The sequence below is a fragment of the Camelus ferus genome, chromosome 8 (assembly GCF_009834535.1).
Source record: "Camelus ferus isolate YT-003-E chromosome 8, BCGSAC_Cfer_1.0, whole genome shotgun sequence".
NCBI lineage: Eukaryota > Metazoa > Chordata > Mammalia > Artiodactyla > Camelidae > Camelus > Camelus ferus.
Window position 1 is genome coordinate 35,529,373 of NC_045703.1, and position 20,181 is coordinate 35,549,553.

The following is a 20,181-nucleotide window of genomic DNA, read 5'->3' on the forward strand; positions in this document are numbered from 1 at the left end:
TTATGAGAAAAGAAGGAAAGATAGCAGGGAAACATTTCCCAGATCGTGTGTGTGTGTGTGTGTGTGTGTGTCTGTCTGTCTGTCTGTCTTATTTTCTCTGTCTGCCTGTCTTGGAGGATGGTGAGGTGGCAGAAAAGATGTGATGTCAGATTGACTTCAGATCTGGGGTGGTCTTTCTTGAAAATAGAAACTTAAACTCTGTAACACATTAAATTCTCCTTTGTTTGCCATCATTAACTTTTTATTCTAATCCACATTCTTTCAGTTTTAATTTTTTAAAAGCAATATTTAGATACTTACCTTAGTTATTAAATAGTAGATCTTTAGTAATTGATAGTTATTAATTTAAAATAGCCTTTTAGAAGAGAATGCCCTTCTAAACATACAGTTTTCAGCAGAATTTCAATGCACTGCTCCTTACATTCTTCACTAAGTAAACAATGTAAATCATTGTGGATATTGTGAAAATGGAACATAATTAATCTTGCAACAGAATAAAGCATGTAAAGGGACAAAGCAGAAAATACTTATTTACAAAAGAAAAATGAAACAGTAAAAATTTTAATGAAACAAATAGACTTACTATACAGACTAAGATTTCTTAACAGTTATAGAATTAGATGCTTTCAAACTGTTTGAGATATGGATTTTTTTTCCCATCAGTTCCTCTGGCAAAACTTAGATGTTGACCTGACCAGTCACTGAATCTCTCTTCAAATAGTTGTGCCAGTTGAACTTGGAGTATACGTGTAAACTTAAAGGACACACTTCTGAGTGTCCTGCTTATTTTCAGATTAGTAGGGTTGAGAACAGAGCACTTCACTACACCAATATTAAACAAGCTTTACCAAATTGGGAGGGTAGAAAACAGCAAATTTGCCTGCATTTTTTTTCAATTAAGTTTTTATTTCCATTTCTAACTTTTGGTTTAGGTAATTTTGAACTGCTCTGCATTACCCTGTCTCTTACACTTACTGAGTAGCTCAAAGGAGTCAATCAGAAAAGAAGCCTGCTGGACTGTTTCAAACATTACTGCTGGAAATAGAGCTCAGATACAGGTAAATACCTTTCAGATCTGAGAAAGCAGGAAGGTCTCAGAAGTCATTTTGGACAAAATTTTATCACTAGTGTTTTTTAGTGAGTTAATAAAAAAAATTCTTAAAGGTTTCTTGAAAGGTGTTTTAAAGAACTGGACTTTCTGGCTCTAAAATAAAAACATTTACTTGTAGTAGGTATTCTAGTGAGGAATGGCAATTATAAATGTAGTTGCCAAGTACAGTGCCTGATACATATTGGTTAGTCTTTAAAAAGAATTTGAATTTCATTCTTTTAAGTATAAGTTAGGCAATGATCTTCCTGTCAGAGCTTTTAAATAATGATTCATTAGGGTCCTATCAAGCTCCTTGAGTCAGTAATTACTAATCCATTTTGACCAATTAATCTGCCTGTGCTTTATCATCTTTAAAATTTATGTTTTGCTAATACATTCTTATCTTAAAAGGAAAGTATGTGGAAATTTGTTGAAAGATTGGAAATAAAATATTTCCAAAGGTATTTCAAAAAAGCCTGACATTTTAAAGCCAATGAGTTCCAAGATTTCTCTACTTCCTAATATTTTTAGAACAGTATTTGCTTTGATTATGTTATATAATTTTTATCTCCTCAGGCTGTTATAGATGCAAATATTTTCCCTGTTTTGATTGAGATTCTTCAGAAAGCAGAGTTTCGCACCAGGAAAGAAGCAGCTTGGGCTATAACTAATGCAACATCAGGAGGCACTCCAGAGCAGATAAGGTGTGAAACAGATGTTTTAACTTGTTTTTTAAATGTAAATGGGACAAAATTTGAAATAATACATACTTTTTATTTGTTGATGAAACAAAAACATTATTTCTAAGTCAGTTTTATAAGACAAATGTAATTCATAGATTTAAAGTGCTTTAAGCATGGTGCCTGAACATTAAGTTCTCTACTAAGATTAGCTTCTTTTATCATTGTTATTTGTAGTCATTACAATTTTTATTACCAGTGTTAATTCCTAAGTTTCTTTATATCTTGTGCTTTCACTATTTTTTCCTCCATAGCAGAAGTTCCACTTTACATTTCTGTAAAAGCCTGACTTTCTACAGAATCTTCTTGTTCTGAGAATCCCTTCATGAAACTCAGGAGTTTTTAGGTTTACTGAAGTGACTATTTAGGGAATATGTTCTAATGAATATTTGATTTATTTCCTAACTTATAAAACAAGAAGTCAGGCTGCTGTGCTGTTTTACAAATCACTTAGAGGATTATGAAATCTATTTATTAGGAGATCACTGTCTGTTACTGCCTTCATTTATACTATCATCTTGTTCTCTCAGATTCATATTTCTATTTGTTGGTAACAGCTATCCTGCCTTTTATTTTCTGTTCCCTTCGTTGCTTTAATCAGTATTTCCATTTCTTTTGTGTCATGAATACAGTCAATAATAAAACAAGATCTTTCATTTGTTCTAACTTGTATTTTTTTTTTTAATGTTAAGTTATTTTTATCTGCTCTGGGGCCCAAAGTTTGTTTGTTCACCTATAAACAGTTGTATTTTTCCAATTACTTTTGTCATTGTGTCAATTCCATATGTTATTCCTTAAATTTATTAGTATGAAGCAGGTGTCCAAACATAAATATTTTTCTAATCATTTTCACCACTTCATTAATTCTACTTATAAGGGAAGATGTTTTGATCTCAGATAAAATTCAGCATGCTTATCACTAATATTTGTTGAGTGTCTAATGTTGCCAGTTGTGCTAAGTCATTTCAGTTATTGAAAACCAGCAGTGCATCAGGTACTTTATGTATTTTATTTCCTTTAACTTTATAACTCTGTGAGTTACTTATTCATTCAACAAATATATTTGATCAATCACAGTAGAGTATATGGAAGGTATGCACATTTAAAAAAAAAAAGATGGAAACCAACTTTTATTGAATGTATACAGTATTCTCACAGCAACCCTCTGAGTTTGGTACTATTATTATTCCCACTTTAAGATGGAGAAACTGAGGCAAAGAGAAGTTACTCGAAGTCACACAACTAGTAATGAATAGAATTAGGACTTGAAGCTATGCAGTCTGGCTTCAGAGCATGTTGTTTACCTTTATGCTTAATACAGGCTTTTTGCCAAGTGAATAAATCAGTTACTTTAAAGAGCTAATAATAACTAGAAAAGGACAGAACATTAGGAAATGAGTGTAGTAATTTTTGTGATCATTATATATTAGAATTATTCACCACATGGCCTGTTTTGCTCCTATAAGCCTTCTATGCTTCTGAAACACAGCAAATGTTTTAGAACATTAGTTATGATTGTTTTTGTGGGAAATTTCCTGAAGTTTGATTTAAATGTCCCTTCTCCCTCTTCATTTCTACCTACTACCATATGACCTCATTTGTTACACAGGCTAACCTTAAAAAACAAAACCAAACTTTGAACCCACTATTCTTAGTGCTCATATGCCATGCAAAAACAAGTGTTAAGTACCAATTTGCTTGTATGTATATGTTTGTAATACCATTTGTTGCTAATTATGTTAAATTATGAAAATAGGAGAGTAAGAATTTTCAGGTTCCTATGTAAGTGAAGATTTCAATGTTCTTAATATTTAAGGTTGAATAGGAATACTTGTTTATATAGCATTTCACTGAAGAACATTTTCATATCATTGCTATAAATAATATTTAAGTCTTTAAAAATGTTTTTTCCCCACTTTTCTTTTTTTAATAACTCTGAAGGTATTTGGTAGCCTTAGGCTGCATTAAACCACTTTGTGACCTGTTAACTGTTATGGACTCTAAAATAGTCCAAGTGGCTTTAAATGGACTTGAAAATATTTTACGTCTTGGAGAACAAGAATCTAAGCAGAATGGAATAGGCATTAACCCATACTGTGCCCTCATTGAAGAAGCATATGGTAAGCAGTCAGTTAAAAGTTTATAACTACTATCAATTTTTTATTGAAATACAAGTGATATATTACATTGGTTTCAGATATATAACATGATGATTCAATATTTGTATGTACTGCTAAATGATCATAATAATTCTAGTTCACATCACCAAACATAGTTAAAATTTTTTTCTTGTGATAAGAACTTTTCAGATTTACACTCTTAGCAACTTAAATATGCAGTACACTATTATTAACTATAGTCCCCATGCTGTGCATTATATCCCCAAGGCTTATTTATTTATAACTGAACATTTGTACCTTTTGACAACCCCCTTCACCCATTTTGTCCAACCCCCACCTTCTGCCTCTGGCAACCACCAGTTTGTTCTCTGTATCTCAGAGCTTGTTTTTTTACTTGTTTTGTTCTGTTTTTTTTTAGATTCCACATATAAGTGAGATCATACAATATTTGTTTTTATCTATCTGACTTGTTTCACTGAGTATAATGCCCTTAAGGCCCCTCATCCATGTTGTTGCAAATGACAAGGTTTCTTTCTTGTTTATGGCTGAATAATACATTTTCTTTATCTGTTCATCTTTCAGTGGACACTTAGGTTGCTTCCATGTCTGAGCTATTGTAAAATAATGCTGAAGTAAACATAGGGGTGCATGTATTTTTTTAGTTAATGTTTTCATTTTCTTCAGATAAATACCCAGAAGTGGAATTGCTAAATCATATGGTATCTACTTTTAGTTTTTGAGGAATTTCCATACTGTTTTTCATAGTGGTTGCACCAATTTACATCCTCACCAACAGTGCACAAGGGTTCCCTTTCTCTGTATCATCACCAACACTTGTTATCTCTTTTTGATAATAACCATTCTAACAGGTGTAAGGTGATATCTAATTGTTATTTTGATCTGCATCTCCCTGATGATTAATGATGTTGAGCATCTTTTTATGAAAAAATGTCTATTCAGATCTTCTGCCCATTTTTTAATCAGATTGTTTGTTTTTTGCTATTAAGTTGTTTGAGTTCTTTATATGTTTTGGATATTAAGTCCTTAACAGGTATATTATTTGCAAATACTTTCTCCCATTTCACAGGTTGCCTTTTCATACTGTTGATGGTTTTTTTCCTTTGCTGTGCAGAAGCTTTTTAGTTTGATGTAGTCCCACATGTTTATTCTTGCTTTTTGTGGCCTTTGCTTTTCGTATCAAATTCAAAATCCAAAAAACTATCTCTAAGACTGATGTCACGGAGCTTACTGCCTATGTTTTCTTCTAGGAGTTTTATGGTTTCAGGTCATACATTCAAGCCTTCTATCCATTTAGAGTTAGTTTTTGTGGATGGTGTAAGATAATGGTCCAGTTTCATTCTTTTGCATGTGGCTGTCATTTTCTCAGCACCACTTGTTGAAAAGATTGTCCTTTCCCATTGTATATTCTTGGCTTATCATAAATTAATTAATCACATATGTGTGGATTTATTTCTGGGCTCCCTGTTCCATTCCACTGATCTGTTTATATGCCAATACCATACTCTTGATTATTATAGCTTTGTAATATGTTTGTAATCAGGGAGCGTGATGCCTCCAGCTTTGTTCTTCTTTCTCAAGATTTCTTTGGCTGTTTGGGGTCTTTTGTGGTTCCATACAAATTTTAAAATCATTTCTTCTATTTCTGTGAAAAATGCCATTGGAATTTTGATAGGGATTTTATTGGATCTGTAGATTGCTTTGGGTAGTATGAACATTGTAACAATATTAATTCTTCTAATCCATGAGCACAGAATATATTTATTTGTGTCTTCTTCAATTTGTTTCATCATAGTTTTCATTGTTTAGGTCTTTCATGAACCTCCTTGGTTAGGTGTATTCCAGGGCATTTTATTCTTTATGATGCAATTATAAATGGGGTTGTTTTCTTTTTTTCTCTTTCTGATAGTTTATTAGTATATAGAACTGCAACAGATTTTTGTATATTGCTTTTGTATCCTGTGACTTCACTGAATTCATTGATTAGTTATAAGAGTTTTTTGTTGGAGTCTAGGATTTTTTATGTATAGTATCATGCCATCTGCAAATGGTGACAGTTCTATTTCTTTTCTGAAATGGACAACTTATTTTTCTTATTGCCTAATTGCTCTGGCTAGGACTTCTATTATTATGTTGAATAAAAATGAGAGTGGGCAATCTTGTCTTATTACTGATCTTTGAGGGAAAGCTTTCAGCTTTCCACTGTTGAGTCTGATGTTTACCTATGGGCTTGTCATATATGTTCTTTATTATGGTGTATACCCACTTTGTTGAGAGTTACTCAGTACTTAATTATCTACCATAGGCATTTTCCCCTCCAGTTCTATAAAAAATATTTTGTGTAACAGCAGTATAATATGGTTGAGTTTTTTTTTAAAGTTACCCTTAATCATGTTATCCTAACAATTTCTTTTCATTATTTGCCATCCTTTTTTACATTGCCTTTATGCACAAATACTTTGCATTGATATACTTCCAGTGCATGTATAGCTTTGTGTTCTACTTTAACATTTTGGAGAAATTTTACATTTGTACATAATTTCTGGATTTGTAATAGTGACGTAATGTTATAAACAGACAATGCTGCATGCTGTTCTATCCATTTTAAGTGTGGTTTTAGCCATACTGTTGTAGTTGACTATTAGTTAGTTTCCAATTTGTTTACCACTTTACATATGCCAAAATGACACCTTTCTGAATGTAGTATTTTTCTTCTGTTGAATTAATATTTGGGGATAAATTTTCTGGAATGTTATTGTTGAGTCTTAGGCACAAACTTCTTTTTAAGTTTTTTATAGGTTTTCTCACTTTACTTTCTAAAGGCATGTTACTTGGCAGTGTCACTGACAGCCTCTTGTTTTGTTGATTTTGCTGATTGAGCCAATGTAACACGGTACTGTCATGTTTCTTTTATGTTTTATTTCTATTTCTACATGAAATAAAACATAAAAGCAACTTGGTGCTTTTATTTCATGTAGAAAGTAGCATATATTTTCCATATGTTAGTGTATTTCCTCATCTCACTTGTTTGTTTACTGGTCTTTGTCCAGTTACCAATTTGTCTCTTTTTTGTAAAAATTTGAATTAATTTTTTCATTTAATATGGCTTTTTACCTTTTTATTTTAATAAAATAAACCATGTTTATTTATAATTAATAAATGATTCAATCTAATCTTCTGTTCCTTCAAAGTTTGCAGAGTCATTGTCCCCACAGATATTAGATGAAGATTTTTTTTTTATTGGCTAAATTTTTCTAATTGAATTTTTAAAACATTTAACTCGCATGGAACTTATATTAGGATAAGGGATGAATCTAAGTTTTCCTCAATATATTTCCATTTTATATGCACATTCTGTTTTAAGTCCTATTGTATTGTATAGTGGATTCACACTTTTATTTGTGGTTCTTCAACCAAACCTGGGAGATCACTTTGCCTTTATTTCAAATTATATAATGTCACTGGTTAAGACATCATATAAATATAAGATATTAATCACTGATTAAAGAATATTTTCTTACTACAGTCATTATTTTTGACCTCAAGTTATACTGGGGTTTGGGCTTTATTCTGTGATTGGGTATAGATACGACTACTTTGCTTCTTCATTCTATCTGAAATAATATAATTGAAGAGGTTTAGCTGTAATTAAATGAAAAAGATTTTTAGCATCACTCAGATTTATATGTAGATTTTTTTTCTTGTAAGCAATAAAATAGAATGCTGTAGTTTCTCCTTATGCCATCAAATGGACTTTTTCAGTTTCACTTACAAGCTGTACTTACTGGATTTGTAAATAGTATTCACTTATTCCATATCGATACCCTCTGGCTCATTCTGTGAGACAACTTGTGTGTTAGTTTGCTCATGTTTTACTTTTCTGTTTGTTTTTGTTTTGTTGCTTTCCCTTTTTGTGCTTTTTACTTAGCACAGTTACTCTGGAAACAACTTGTGGAGTTACATAATCTAAATCTGTCATTTTAAAATTCAGAAACTATAGTACAGAGGAACCAAACTTATTTGGGCAAAATCACACAAAAGAGAGGTAGCATCTATGATCTTCCTACTCCACAGCCCATACTCTCAGCCCATTATCACCCATAATCTCATTCTGGAAGTATAAGGCGTAAGTGTTGGCTATCAGTATATGCAAAAATTAGATAAAAATAGCAGTCCGATTGTCAGGGGGCTGATGAATGCTATCAGTTCATTATTTTGATTTGAATATATGTTTAAATTTGAGTAAAAATTTTGTTTTTATATTTATGCTTTGTATAATAGGTCTGGATAAAATTGAATTTCTGCAAAGCCATGAAAATCAGGAAATTTACCAAAAGGCTTTTGATCTGATTGAACATTACTTTGGTGTAGAAGATGATGACCCCAGCATTGTACCTCAGGTGGATGAAAACCAGCAACAGTTTGTATTTCAGCAGCAGGAAGCACCAATGGAAGGATTTCAACTTTAACTTGGTAAGAGCAAAAATTAATGGCTAAAAAGTGTAGCTTCAGATATCTCCCCTTTGTTGCAATGTCAGTAAGAATATTTGATGTGTTTTTTATATAGAACAAAAAAGAAAGAAGTTGATGCACTTTTAAAAAGCAAAACAAAAGTTTCCATTCAGATACAACCTTTTGTTATAGTTTTGGTTTTATTTTGGTGTGCCTGTATTTGTCTTTCATTGTTTTATCTATTTTTTGTATCTTTTTGTGAACAATTAAACTCATTATGAAATTATTTAATAGCTTAGGCCTAAAAAGGAGAACTTTGCTGAAGTATTACATAATGGTTCTGAATTTTTCTAGCATTTGTGGAAACTGCACATTAGCATTACAGCTGTTGATAACTGTATTTTGACTTGCCCAATCTCTACTAAATCTACCTCTCGAAGCAAAAACAAAACAAAAAGCTTCAGAAACATGAAATAGAGTAAAAGCTAAATTAGAAGGTGAAAATATCTATTACTTTAAATTATAAATCACTGTGCTGTAGGTTATACATTTGCAAAAATAATTACAACAGAAAACTTGTTAAAGTTATGTATAAAACAGAAGAAACATTGTACTGATAATCAATTAAAATGTGGCAATTGTGAAGATAGAAGCTGTTCTTCATATTGAACACATTAAAATGATCACACAACATTTAAATATTTGTTTTTAACATATAAATGCTATTATTATATTAGTATATTTTGTATTTTGACCAAATATGCTACCATTTTTTAAATAGTGTTTTATTATTTTTTCACTGCTCATTTTAAAGAGCATCATGATAGAAATGCCATCATGAATCTAAAGTAGTGCTGCTTAGCAAAAATAACACTGTAATTCTTTCTCTGATTTTTCAGAGCAGTAATTGAAATTTCACTTTCTGTGTAATAATGAACTTAGGTACTTGAATGGCAAAACTGTCCTGAAGAAATCACGTTGTTATGTGTTAAATTTTATCAAATGCACTTAATGTTTGGACACTAAAGGATGATAATAATGAAAATTGCTAAGGATTCTTTAATTGGTTGAAATCTGTATTAGGATTCCCCCCCCCCCCCCGCTTTGGTAATACTCAGAAGGTCATACTGCTGCTTATTATGAACCAGTGTATTAGATTACATTTGTATCAGATTGGTCAATATAATGAATGTGTTTATGTATTAACAGCAAAAACCTCTTCATACTGTGAAACTTAAAAAAAAAGTTTCAATAGAAAAATTATATATATTTATTTATAGATACACATGTGTGTGTTATTCTCACATACTATACTTGTTAGTTTTCTAAGCAGATATGGTACTGTTGAACTGTCTTTTCATTTATGAGTCTATTTACATTTCCATTTATATATCTGCAATATTTATTTAAAAATTAGTTTACTGCTGTTTTAAGATGGGAACTAAAAGCATTTTTGATATGATTCATAGTCTATTCTGTAAAGAAGGATTTCATTTATGATAGCATTTATAATGTTTCTGCTGGAAATCAGAGGCATGTTTCAAGAAGAAAATGTATATAGGAGTACTTTTAAATAGTATGACACTTTGTAAATTATATGTCATGAAACAAAGCTTTTGGCAAGACACTTAAAACCTACAGCTACGGAATACAGGTTTAAATGGTGTCCATAATGCTGACTGTATCTGCCAAACCTCTTTTATATTGTTAAGTAGAGGACTGTATCTGTGCCCTTTTTATTATAGTAGAAGTTACAAAGTTCAGGATAAAAAGTGTTTCTTTTGCATTATGTATATTGAAAAGAACAGGGTAGTTATATTAAAGATTACCAAGTTGATGGTGAATTTATCAGATAAACACTTTTTTGTGATGCAGATTGTTCTAAGTATCAGGTGACAGGGTATTCCAGTCTTTCTAATCAATTGAACTTGATAATGCAGCATAATTCATAAACTGACCAGCTGTGCCTGCTTTTATTTTGAGGACCCTGTAGTCACATTAATAAATCTCTAAGCCAAGTCTTTCAAAGAAAATAGTTCTTATAGAAGGAAAAATAATAGAATGAACTTTGAGGGGAGGATTTTTAAATTTTTGTCAGTAAACCAAGCAAGCATTCTATCTCTGAATACAGAATACGAACATATTTTAAGCATTTAAATACAAAATTATATTTAATTCATTGAATCTGTTACTTGGGTAATTAATGTGATTAGATTTGAATGCAAGGGGCAATATGTAATAGTTGGGACCAGCTATTGGTATGGTGATGAGTTTACTGAACTAGCAAATACTTTGTAAAAAAAATTTTTTTTAATATGACTACTCTTTTCAGATGTACTATATAAAATGCTCCAAAATGTATTTTCATTAATCTTCACTGACCCTTGTAGAAAAAATTTTTTTTTAACTTGCTTTCCTAAGATTTACTATATTTAAATCCGAGAGAAACTGTGCCAAAAAAAAAAGAAAAAATTAAAACATGTTGTGAAGGGCAACGCATGCAACATTAATGCAGAAATCAAGAAAATACTTGAAAGAGTCCTTTACATTTATTTAATTAAATTTGGTGTTTTATTTTTGTCTGAATTTGAATTTTTACTAGTTAATCTATGCAATTATACTTACTTGTTTTATATTTGTAAGTACTTGACTCAGTGACATGGGTTTTTTTTACTATAAGTTTTATTTTGAAAGGTGTTCCTAGAACTTAATTTTTAGTGTCATTTTGTTCACTTACTGGTAGCTCTAGAACAAGAAAGCAAAAAACAAAAACAAAAGTAAAATCTGCTGGCACAGAAATAACATACCATTTGGTAACTGTAAAATCTATTTGCAGATGAAGGTTGATTTGTTGGATAAAGGACTTTTGTTGGACAAAGCATTACCTTTGCCTTCATATTTTTTCTTCTCTTAAGAAGGAGCATTATGGAAAAAGTAATTATAATGCAAAGTCTTAGTGGATTTTTGTTGCTGTTGTAAATTCAATCTACTGGCTGCTTTGTGAAACTGTGGAATCAAAGTATTTGTTGTTAATCTTTACTCATTTTAGTTCATAGCATTATTGTTTTATGAAATGTGACATATTAGGAGCCATTGTGATAGGGCTGTAAAAGGATAATGCATCTTTAAATTCTGACTGAGAAATGGGATGAGGGGAAGATACTCTTGCATAAATAAACCAACATTTGAGTAGTATGCAATATTATGAAATGTTACAGCACTATATTAAAAATAATAAAATACTATTTTACAATTGCATATATCTAAGTGTGTCTGTTTCATTTGTTCTTGTTTATGTTTGTATTTCTAGCAGAGCAAAAATAGATGCCTTTACTGATTAAAATTCCATCCCCTTTCTAAAACCAATAAGATTTTGTTTGTAGCATTATCTGACAAAGTGACTAACCTGGTTTCCTAGCAAGCTGCATAAGCACCCAGTAGGTGGCTTCCCAGGAAGTCTCACTGGTGCCCCAGAAGGCTTCCAGAGAGCCTCACGGACACCTCAGGGGGCAACGTCACAGTGAAGTTAAACAGCACCTTGTAAGCAACTTTCTAGGGAGTTCCTCTAGCCCTCCTGTCAGCAACTTCCTGGTAAGGTTTGTTGGCACCTCAGAGGAAGTTTTCTGCTTGCCAGCCTCAGCCTGGGGCACTTCAAAAAACTCTTCTGCCATCCAGTTGATGCTACACACCAAGGGGTCTGAATCTTAGCCTTGGAGAAGGGAGTCCTCTTCCTTCTTGGGTACTACTTTGCCTCAGAGGTAATGGCTGTTCCCTACATCTGCTATTCCTGTTACTCATCAGACTCCTCTTTAACTCTTAGTAGCTAATCCTTTATAAGTAATCTTTCTACATTAAACTCTCCCTGTTCAAATAACTGTTGTTTTTGTCTTTTGGCTGGACTCTGACTGATACACCCAACATGGTCATGATGTGTATACTTTTTACACGTTGCTGTGTTTGGTTTGCGAGTGTAATATTTTTCCTCGAGGATTCTTGGTGCATATGTTAATATATGAACTTGGCCTACATGTTAAAATTTTTATACTGACCTTTCAGGTATCAAGGACATGCTACTTTCTTTTTTAAAAAGCAGTTTTATTTAGATATAATTCACATATGTACCATATAGTTCACCCACTTCAAGTGTACAGTTCAGTAGTTTCTATATGCATAGAGATGTGTAACTAGCACCACAGTCAACTATACACCATTATATTTTGGAACTGGCTTTTTTCATTTAGTGTAATATTTTCATTGTTCATCCATGTTGTAGTATTCCATTTCCTTTTTATTGCTGAATAATATTTCACTGCATGGATATAATACATTTTATTTATCCATTCATTGTTTGATGGACACTTGAGTTGTTTCCACCATCTGGCTATCATGAATTTACCTCTTTATCAAATGGCCCTCTTTATCTTTGGTAATATTCTTTGCTCTGAAATCTACTTTGTCTGATATTAATATAGCAACTTCTGTTTACTTTCGATTTGTGTTAGCGTGATATATCTTTTCCAGCCTTTTACTTTTAATTACTTGCTTCTTTATAAAGCAGTCTTCTTGTAGGCAACATATGGGTCTTGCTTTTTTATTCTGACAATCTTTGCATTTTAATTGGAGTATTTAAATCATTAAAAATTACTGTGATTATTGAATTGAGTTTAGATCTACCATCTTGCTATTTGTTCCATTTGTCCCATTTTTGTCTTCTTTTTCATCTTTTTCTGACTAGTTTTGGATTAACTATTTTTTGATTCCACTTTATCTCCTTTGTTGGTGATATATAATGCTTTGTTTTTGGTTTTTATTGGTTGTGTTAGGGCTATAAAAATAGGCATTTTAAACTTACTCTACTCTCAAATAATATAAAAGCATATCACATATAGCACTGTACTTTCCCTTTGAGTGCTTGAAATGTGGCTAGTATCACTGAGAAACTGAACTTTTAATATTATTCTCATTAAGTTAAAATTTTAAACTGATAGCTTTACTCAGCTATTGGAAAACTTAACTATATTTGGAACTTGAGTCTGTGAACCTTGTTTTTTTGCTATAAATTTTATGAAATCTAAATATAGACTAAGTATTTCCAAAACACCAAGTTTTAAAGATTTAAAAAGAAAAAAATAAAATACTTTATTAATAATTTTTATATGATTACTTGCTAAAATAATATTTTGGACATAGTGGATTAAGCAAAATACTCTATGAAAATTAATTTCACTTATTATTTTGACTTTTTACCATGGCTGTTAGGAATTATAAATTTACCTATATGGCATTTTTTTCTATTCATTCAACACTGGTATAAGAAGCTTAATACAGTATACTTTCATTTTCTCCCTCTCTGCCTTTGTGCTATTGTCAGATATTTACTTCTACATGTTATAAACTCCACAATACATTTTTGAAATTTTGCTTTAAATAGCCAGTTTTAAAAGGTTTAAACAAACAAAGTTTTTTAAATATTTGCCCACAGTAGTTACCATTTCTAGTGTTCTGCAGTTCTTTGTATAAATCTAGATTTCAATCTGGTATCATTTTCCTTCTGCGTGAAGGACTTTTATATTTTTGTGTTGTAAGTTTGCTAGTGAGCAATTCTGTTAGCTTTTGTATACAAGCCTACATAAATCTTTACCTTCACTTTTGAAATACATTTTTATTGGGTATAGAATTCTAAATACATTTTGTTCTCTCAAGATGTTGCTCCACTGTTTTCTTACTCGCCTTTTTTCTGACAAGAAATTTTCTGTTATTCTTTTCTGCTTTCCTTTATATGTACTGCTAACTTTTTCTCTGGTTGCTTTAAAAAAAATTTTTGTCATTGATTTTTAGACAATTTGGTTAAGATGTGCCTTGTGCTTTTTTGTGTGTTTCTTCTTGCATTTGGCTGAGATTCTTGGGTTTGTGAGTTTATAGTTTTCACCAAATTTGAAAACATTTCAACCATTATTTCTTCAAATATTTTTTAAATTTCCAGTTCCACTTATATTAGGCTGTTCAAAATAGTCATACAGCTTACTGATGCTTTGTTCATTTCTTTTTCAGTTGTTTTTCTCTGTGTGTTTCATTTTGTAGTTTTCATTGCTTTGTCTTCAAGTTCACTAATCTTGTATTCTGTTGTATCTAATCTGCTCTTAATTTCATTAGTGTATTTTTCATATGAGACTTTGATTATTTCTAGAAGTTCTATTTGGGTCTGTTTTATATCTTCCATGTTTCTTCTCATCATGCTCAAGGTTTCCTCTACTGTAGGAATATAATTATAGATGTTATATTATCCTTGTCTGCTAATTCTATCTGTGTCCTTTCTTGGTCTTTCTTTTTATTGATTTTTCCCTCATTATGGTTTGTATTTTACATTGGTGTGCATTTTTTGCATGTCTAGTAATTTTTTATTGGATATCAGACATTGTGAATTTTACTTTGTTGGCTACTACATACTGGATTTCATATATATACGAGTGTATGTATGTGTATATATATATATGCTTTGTTATGGGATAAATTAAGTTACTTGGAAGACAATTTGACCTTTGCATAAAGACTCACTTTTAAACTTTGTAAGGCAGGCACAGAACAGCCTTTATTTCACTGCTGAAGTGGTACCATTCTTAGTGCTCTGCTACTCTGTCAAATAGAAGGGTTTCCACTTTGGTGGGATTCAAACTATTCTTGTCTATGTGTGAGCTCCAAAATTTGTTTCTCCTCCTTCTCTCAGGGGGTTCTTTTCACGGTCTGGAGACGTAGTCATGTGTGATCATCAATACTCAGCTGAAGATCTCGAGCTATCTGTGCAGCTCTATCACCTTGATACTGGGTAAAATCTGGTTGTTGTATCTTCCCTGGACTCCCAACTCTTTCTCCTCAACTCAGTGACTTCTAGGTTCCACACGAGTTTCCCTTCTACGCCCTGCCCTCTTGAAACTTTCTAGGCAGTAAAGTGGAGCAACAATACGGCCCAACTAATTTATTTCCTCTATTTCATAGATGACTGTTCTGTGCCTGATGTCAAGTGTCTGGATACTGTCAGTTCATATTTTTGTCTGATTTTTTAGTTTTTTCAAGCAGAAGAGTGAATCTTGTCTCTATGATTCCACTTTGGCCGACTAAAAGATGACATACCAATTTATAATGTTCTTTTGGCTTCATCCCTTTTATCATTTCTAATATTGTTTTCTTACACTTTTTTTTTATCTTGATGAACTTGCCAAATTTGGTTATACTGATCCTCTACATTCTATGTTTGCATTTACTTCATTAATTTCTGCTCTTAATTTTATAATTTCCAGTATTTTATTGCCTTTGGATTTATTTTATTTTTTTCTAATTTCTTAGAGATGTTTAACACATTCATTTTAAACCTTTCTTTTCTAAGAAAAACATTTTGTGATGGTAACATTTTACTTTTAAATACCACTTTAGCTGCATTCCACAAGTTTTGATATATAACTTTTTCTTATTCAGCTCTAAGCATTTTTAAACTCCCATTATGATTTACTCTTTGACCAAAGAGTCATTTAATAATGTGTTTTTAAATCTTTAAAATTTAAAAAAATACCATTAATTTCTAAGTTGTGATGAAATTACATGAAAGTTTGAAAGTTGATGAAATGTGCTTTATAGTCTAGTATGTGCTCAGTTTTAGTGAAATGTTCCATGCATGCTAGAAAAGAATGTGTATTATTCACATATTTAATATCTTTACTAGTTAGCTTAATTTGTCGGTGTCTTAAGAGAGGTGTGTTAAAATTTCCCAAGATGATGGTAGGTTTGTTCATTTTTTCCTAGGAGTTCTGGCATTTTCAAAATGTGTTTAGATACTACATTATTTTGTACATAAAAATTTAGGATTAGTGTATCATTTTTTCACATTCAGATGAGAATCTGTATATTTATGTGCTAAAATAATAGAAAAATAATTATTACAAAATTGATATTTTTCAGGTTACATGATAGGTGAATTTAAATAAAACAAATTAGTTGAAACTTACTTGAAAATGTTTTCCCTTTTAGTGTTTGTGGTGAAATGACCTAAAGGCTGAAGTTATAGCAGTCTTATGTCCAGATGAAAAATATAATCAGAATGAAAGGTCAAGCAGGGTTTCCATGGTGAAATCCTTGTACAGGTGCACCAAAGTATGGCCACCATCCAAAGAGACAGACGGCAGATGGAATGGAAGAGTATGAAACCTTTTGTCTAGGATTTACTATGTTAAAAAAAAAAAGGTGACATGGAATAGATTGGTTAATAAAATGATGTAACTGAAGGGAAAACAGGATTCACAATAACAACAAAAAAGCCTTGTTCTCAATCCCCTACTCCCTGTGGCCTCAATTGCAGAATAAGAACATTTACTTCATGTATTAATCTTGTATGCTGTTTATGAAATAGGCAAGGTAAATATTTTTCTTTTCTTCTTGAACCACAGAAGTAACTAATTTCTCACCCATAGACAAGTGCTAGTCACTTGTGTTTATAAGTTTAAGATGTATGGCATAATGATTTGCCTTACATATATTGTGAAATGATTACCACGGTAAGTTTAATTAACATCCGTCATCTCAGGATACAAAAAGAAAAAGAAAAAATAGTTTATTTCCTTGTGATGAAAAAATATGGAATGCTTCAGGAATCTGCATATCACCCTTGCACGGGGGCCATAATCTTCTCCATTTTGTAGGATTTTAGTATATGTGCTGCCGAAGCAAGCGCTACTTTACTTTCACTGTACATTTATTTTTAATGAAAAAGAAAACAAAAGCTGGTCAAGCACAAGTTGTCCAAGCAAGTGAACTCAAATCTGTCTGTCATGTCTGATGCTATAATCTCGTACATAAATTTTTAAATTCACTGGCTGCTTTACATATATGGTATCTCTTTTAATAGCTGAGGAGCCCAACCCTGCAAAGTGGTTATAATTACATTTAGTTTATAAATAAATAAATAGCTTAGACTTTGAGTGATTTGCTTCACTCAAATGGCTAGAAAAGGCAGAGTCAGTATTCAATTGTATATTGCTTCCAAAGAGAGACTTTAATGTTTCCTTTGTTAACTATGGCAATGGCATTGTTTGATGTCCTTAAGGATGGTAGATGTGTTACTGAAAGGGAAAAAAAAAAAAAAATCACTGAATAACCTATCCCTCCAGCACAGTAGACAGGTAAATCTATGCTTATATTATAAAATAGACTACAGACCACCTGAAATACCCTGGACTTCATACATTTAAAAAATAATTTTGATGCATGAAGTGTAAGATTAGAGTGAAACAGATGTTTTCGAAAGATATGGTATCCTACCCCAGCCAGGTCCAAGTTTACTTCTTCATATGTTCCATTCTAATCATTATCAAGCTAATAGACAAATCACAAATGACACCAAAACAGGAAAAACAACTTCCTTAGCTTTTAGAAAACATCTGAAACACAACAGTCTTCTTGGAAAAGCAGGAAAAATAATTTTCTAATAGTGACTAATATGCCTCCCTTAAGTCATTAAGACATAATTTTTATAAAATTAGTAACAAAGCCGTTGATTCACTCTTCATCAAGTCACCAAGCAAAAGCAGAGTATTCATCACACTAATCTTTAAATTTCATCACTAAAAACTTAGTTAAAACATACATATCAATTTCTAACCTCTCAGAACAGATTTTAGTCACTGGAACAAATAACTGCTCAGAAAAGCAGGACTGCCTCAATTCCAATATGATTTGGTAGTCAACATTCTTGTTTTCCAGTTAAAAGAGTTCATGAGCAAACACTCAGCTTTTGGAGGTTTCACTGTTCAAGAGAATGTTTCTGAATAGCCTCTGAGCTAACAGTTTTTAACATGGTCACAGATGCAGTATCTTCACTCATAACGGCACTGCCAGACATAATCATGTTACCTCTCGACTTTGTACAGTTAAGGACGGTGTCAGTACCCACTCCACCATCAATCGGTGAAACTTTGGCATCATACCTTCCATGGATTTCTGCCTTCTAAGTCCAGATTGCCCTGTCATAACCAAGGCTTCCTCCACCTGTTAAGCCCATGGTGCCAAATGCTCACCTGTAGTTTCTGGTTTGATGTCAAGGTCAACTTCATCTTGTTCTCACATATGTCTTTAATCAAAGCCCTGGATTCTTAGTAACCTTCAGATTAAAGGTATATTGATTGGTTCTTGATAGGCATTTGCTTTACCCTAGTCCAGCCTGGACATTTCATGTGCATGTCCAAGCCAAGCTGCTTGTGGAGGATTTCGACAACAGGATGACCAAAGCTGATGTTGGGAACAAAACATATGCAAGTGCAGAAATCGGCCATGAAGTCCAGCATCCAGGAGCTCTTGAACCCAAATGTGCCAGATTGCTGTTAAGGGTGGACAGACCAATCTTGCAGCTGGACACCATTGTACCAAGAGAATGGTATCTGATGAACTGAATCTTTCTTTTACCAATATGTTGTAACCCTCTTTATAATTCATTTTCTCTTAAAGTTTTTTTGTCTGGTGTTAGTATAGCCACTATAGCAATATTTCGGTTAAAAATTGTCTGCTATATCTTTTCCTCATCATTTTATTTTCAACGCTGTCTTTACTTACCAGAGTTTGGTTTATTTACTCTGACTACTGATGTATTTGGATTCATTTCGACCATGTTATTTTGTCTTATTTCTCATTTTTTCTATTCTCTCTTTTCCCTCCCTTCGTCTTTTGACTAATTTCATTTATCTTTCTGTTTTTTAAAAATCTCTACTTGTTTGAAATTTCGTATGTTTGTTACCCTAAGAATTTTAACATACATATTTAACCTAACAAAAGCTTAAGTTAACCAATATCTTTACTTTCCTCTCAATGAATGCAAAAATCTTACTCCTTTACAACTTACATGCTATTTTTTCTGACCCCAAATTTAGATACTTTTAGAATTTATAGCCAATGTTTATTTTGACTTAACAGTTCTTACTTTTTTTTTTCTTTTTCATTCATTCCTTCTTGAATTTTAGACCTTCCAATAGAATATTGCTTCTCTTATTCTTATCCTCTGGACATAGCCTTATAGTTTTACTAGCGCCTTTATTTTCTAAGACAGCCAGATGTTTCAGGATCATCTTTTATATTTCCTACCCCAGATCTGGGATCAGCCATTTCTCCACAGAGCCCTGGTTTCTGAATGAAACGGTGTTTAGAAATCAAGATGTGTGCTGTAAGCACCTATCACTACTGGTTTGGTCATTGCTATTGAGGCCTTTTCAGTGGACAGAATTAAGGAAAATGTATTTTTAATGACCAAACTGCTATATCAGTATATATGACTGTTGTCTCAACTATACACATGTTATTGTTAACAATATACTTACTGAAAATAGGGGTTTGTTCTCAGGGTAGGGGAGGGGACTTCTTTTTAAAGGTCAGGTATATCCCACTAGAGATATTTTAAAATCACTTGAAATAGTTATTCTCCATGCACCAAGCTGACACATGTTTGTTTAATCTTGCTTTTCAAAAGTTGACTGCCTTTTAAAAACTAATTTAATGTTTTTATAATTATTTAAGACATACTGTTCTAAAGTCAAATATGTAAAACAGGATATATTCAGAAGATTTAGTTTCTATCACTGTCCCCTCCAACATATTTCCTACCCTCCTTTTTTGGGGTTTATTCTTCCATTATTTTTAATATAAAAAGTACATTTACATATCCCCTCCCTTAATTGGAAACAATAGTATACATTACATACGTTTTTCTCCAATATGCTTTTATTCACTC

At 32.0% G+C, this 20,181-nt stretch overlaps 1 protein-coding gene, 1 non-coding gene and 1 pseudogene across 2 annotated transcripts in view; 1 reads left to right on the top strand and 2 right to left on the bottom strand.

Annotated features, from left to right (window-relative positions):
- KPNA5 (karyopherin subunit alpha 5) overlaps positions 1 to 11,683 on the top strand; it is a 35,011-nt gene extending 23,328 nt beyond the window's left edge. The window contains exons 11-14 of the mRNA XM_006193083.3: positions 933 to 1,058; positions 1,667 to 1,794; positions 3,772 to 3,950; positions 8,250 to 11,683. Coding sequence (XP_006193145.1) covers positions 933 to 1,058; positions 1,667 to 1,794; positions 3,772 to 3,950; positions 8,250 to 8,437 — 621 coding nt within the window. The 3' untranslated portion in view covers positions 8,438 to 11,683. The remainder of the gene's footprint in view (positions 1 to 932; positions 1,059 to 1,666; positions 1,795 to 3,771; positions 3,951 to 8,249) is intronic.
- A 4,608-nt stretch (positions 11,684 to 16,291) lies between these two features.
- LOC116665353 lies at positions 16,292 to 20,032 on the bottom strand (annotated as a pseudogene).
- Positions 17,037 to 17,139, bottom strand: LOC116665572. The gene has a single exon (XR_004322230.1). It is a non-coding gene; the product is annotated as a U6 spliceosomal RNA (small nuclear RNA).
- Positions 20,033 to 20,181: the final 149 nt, after the last annotated feature.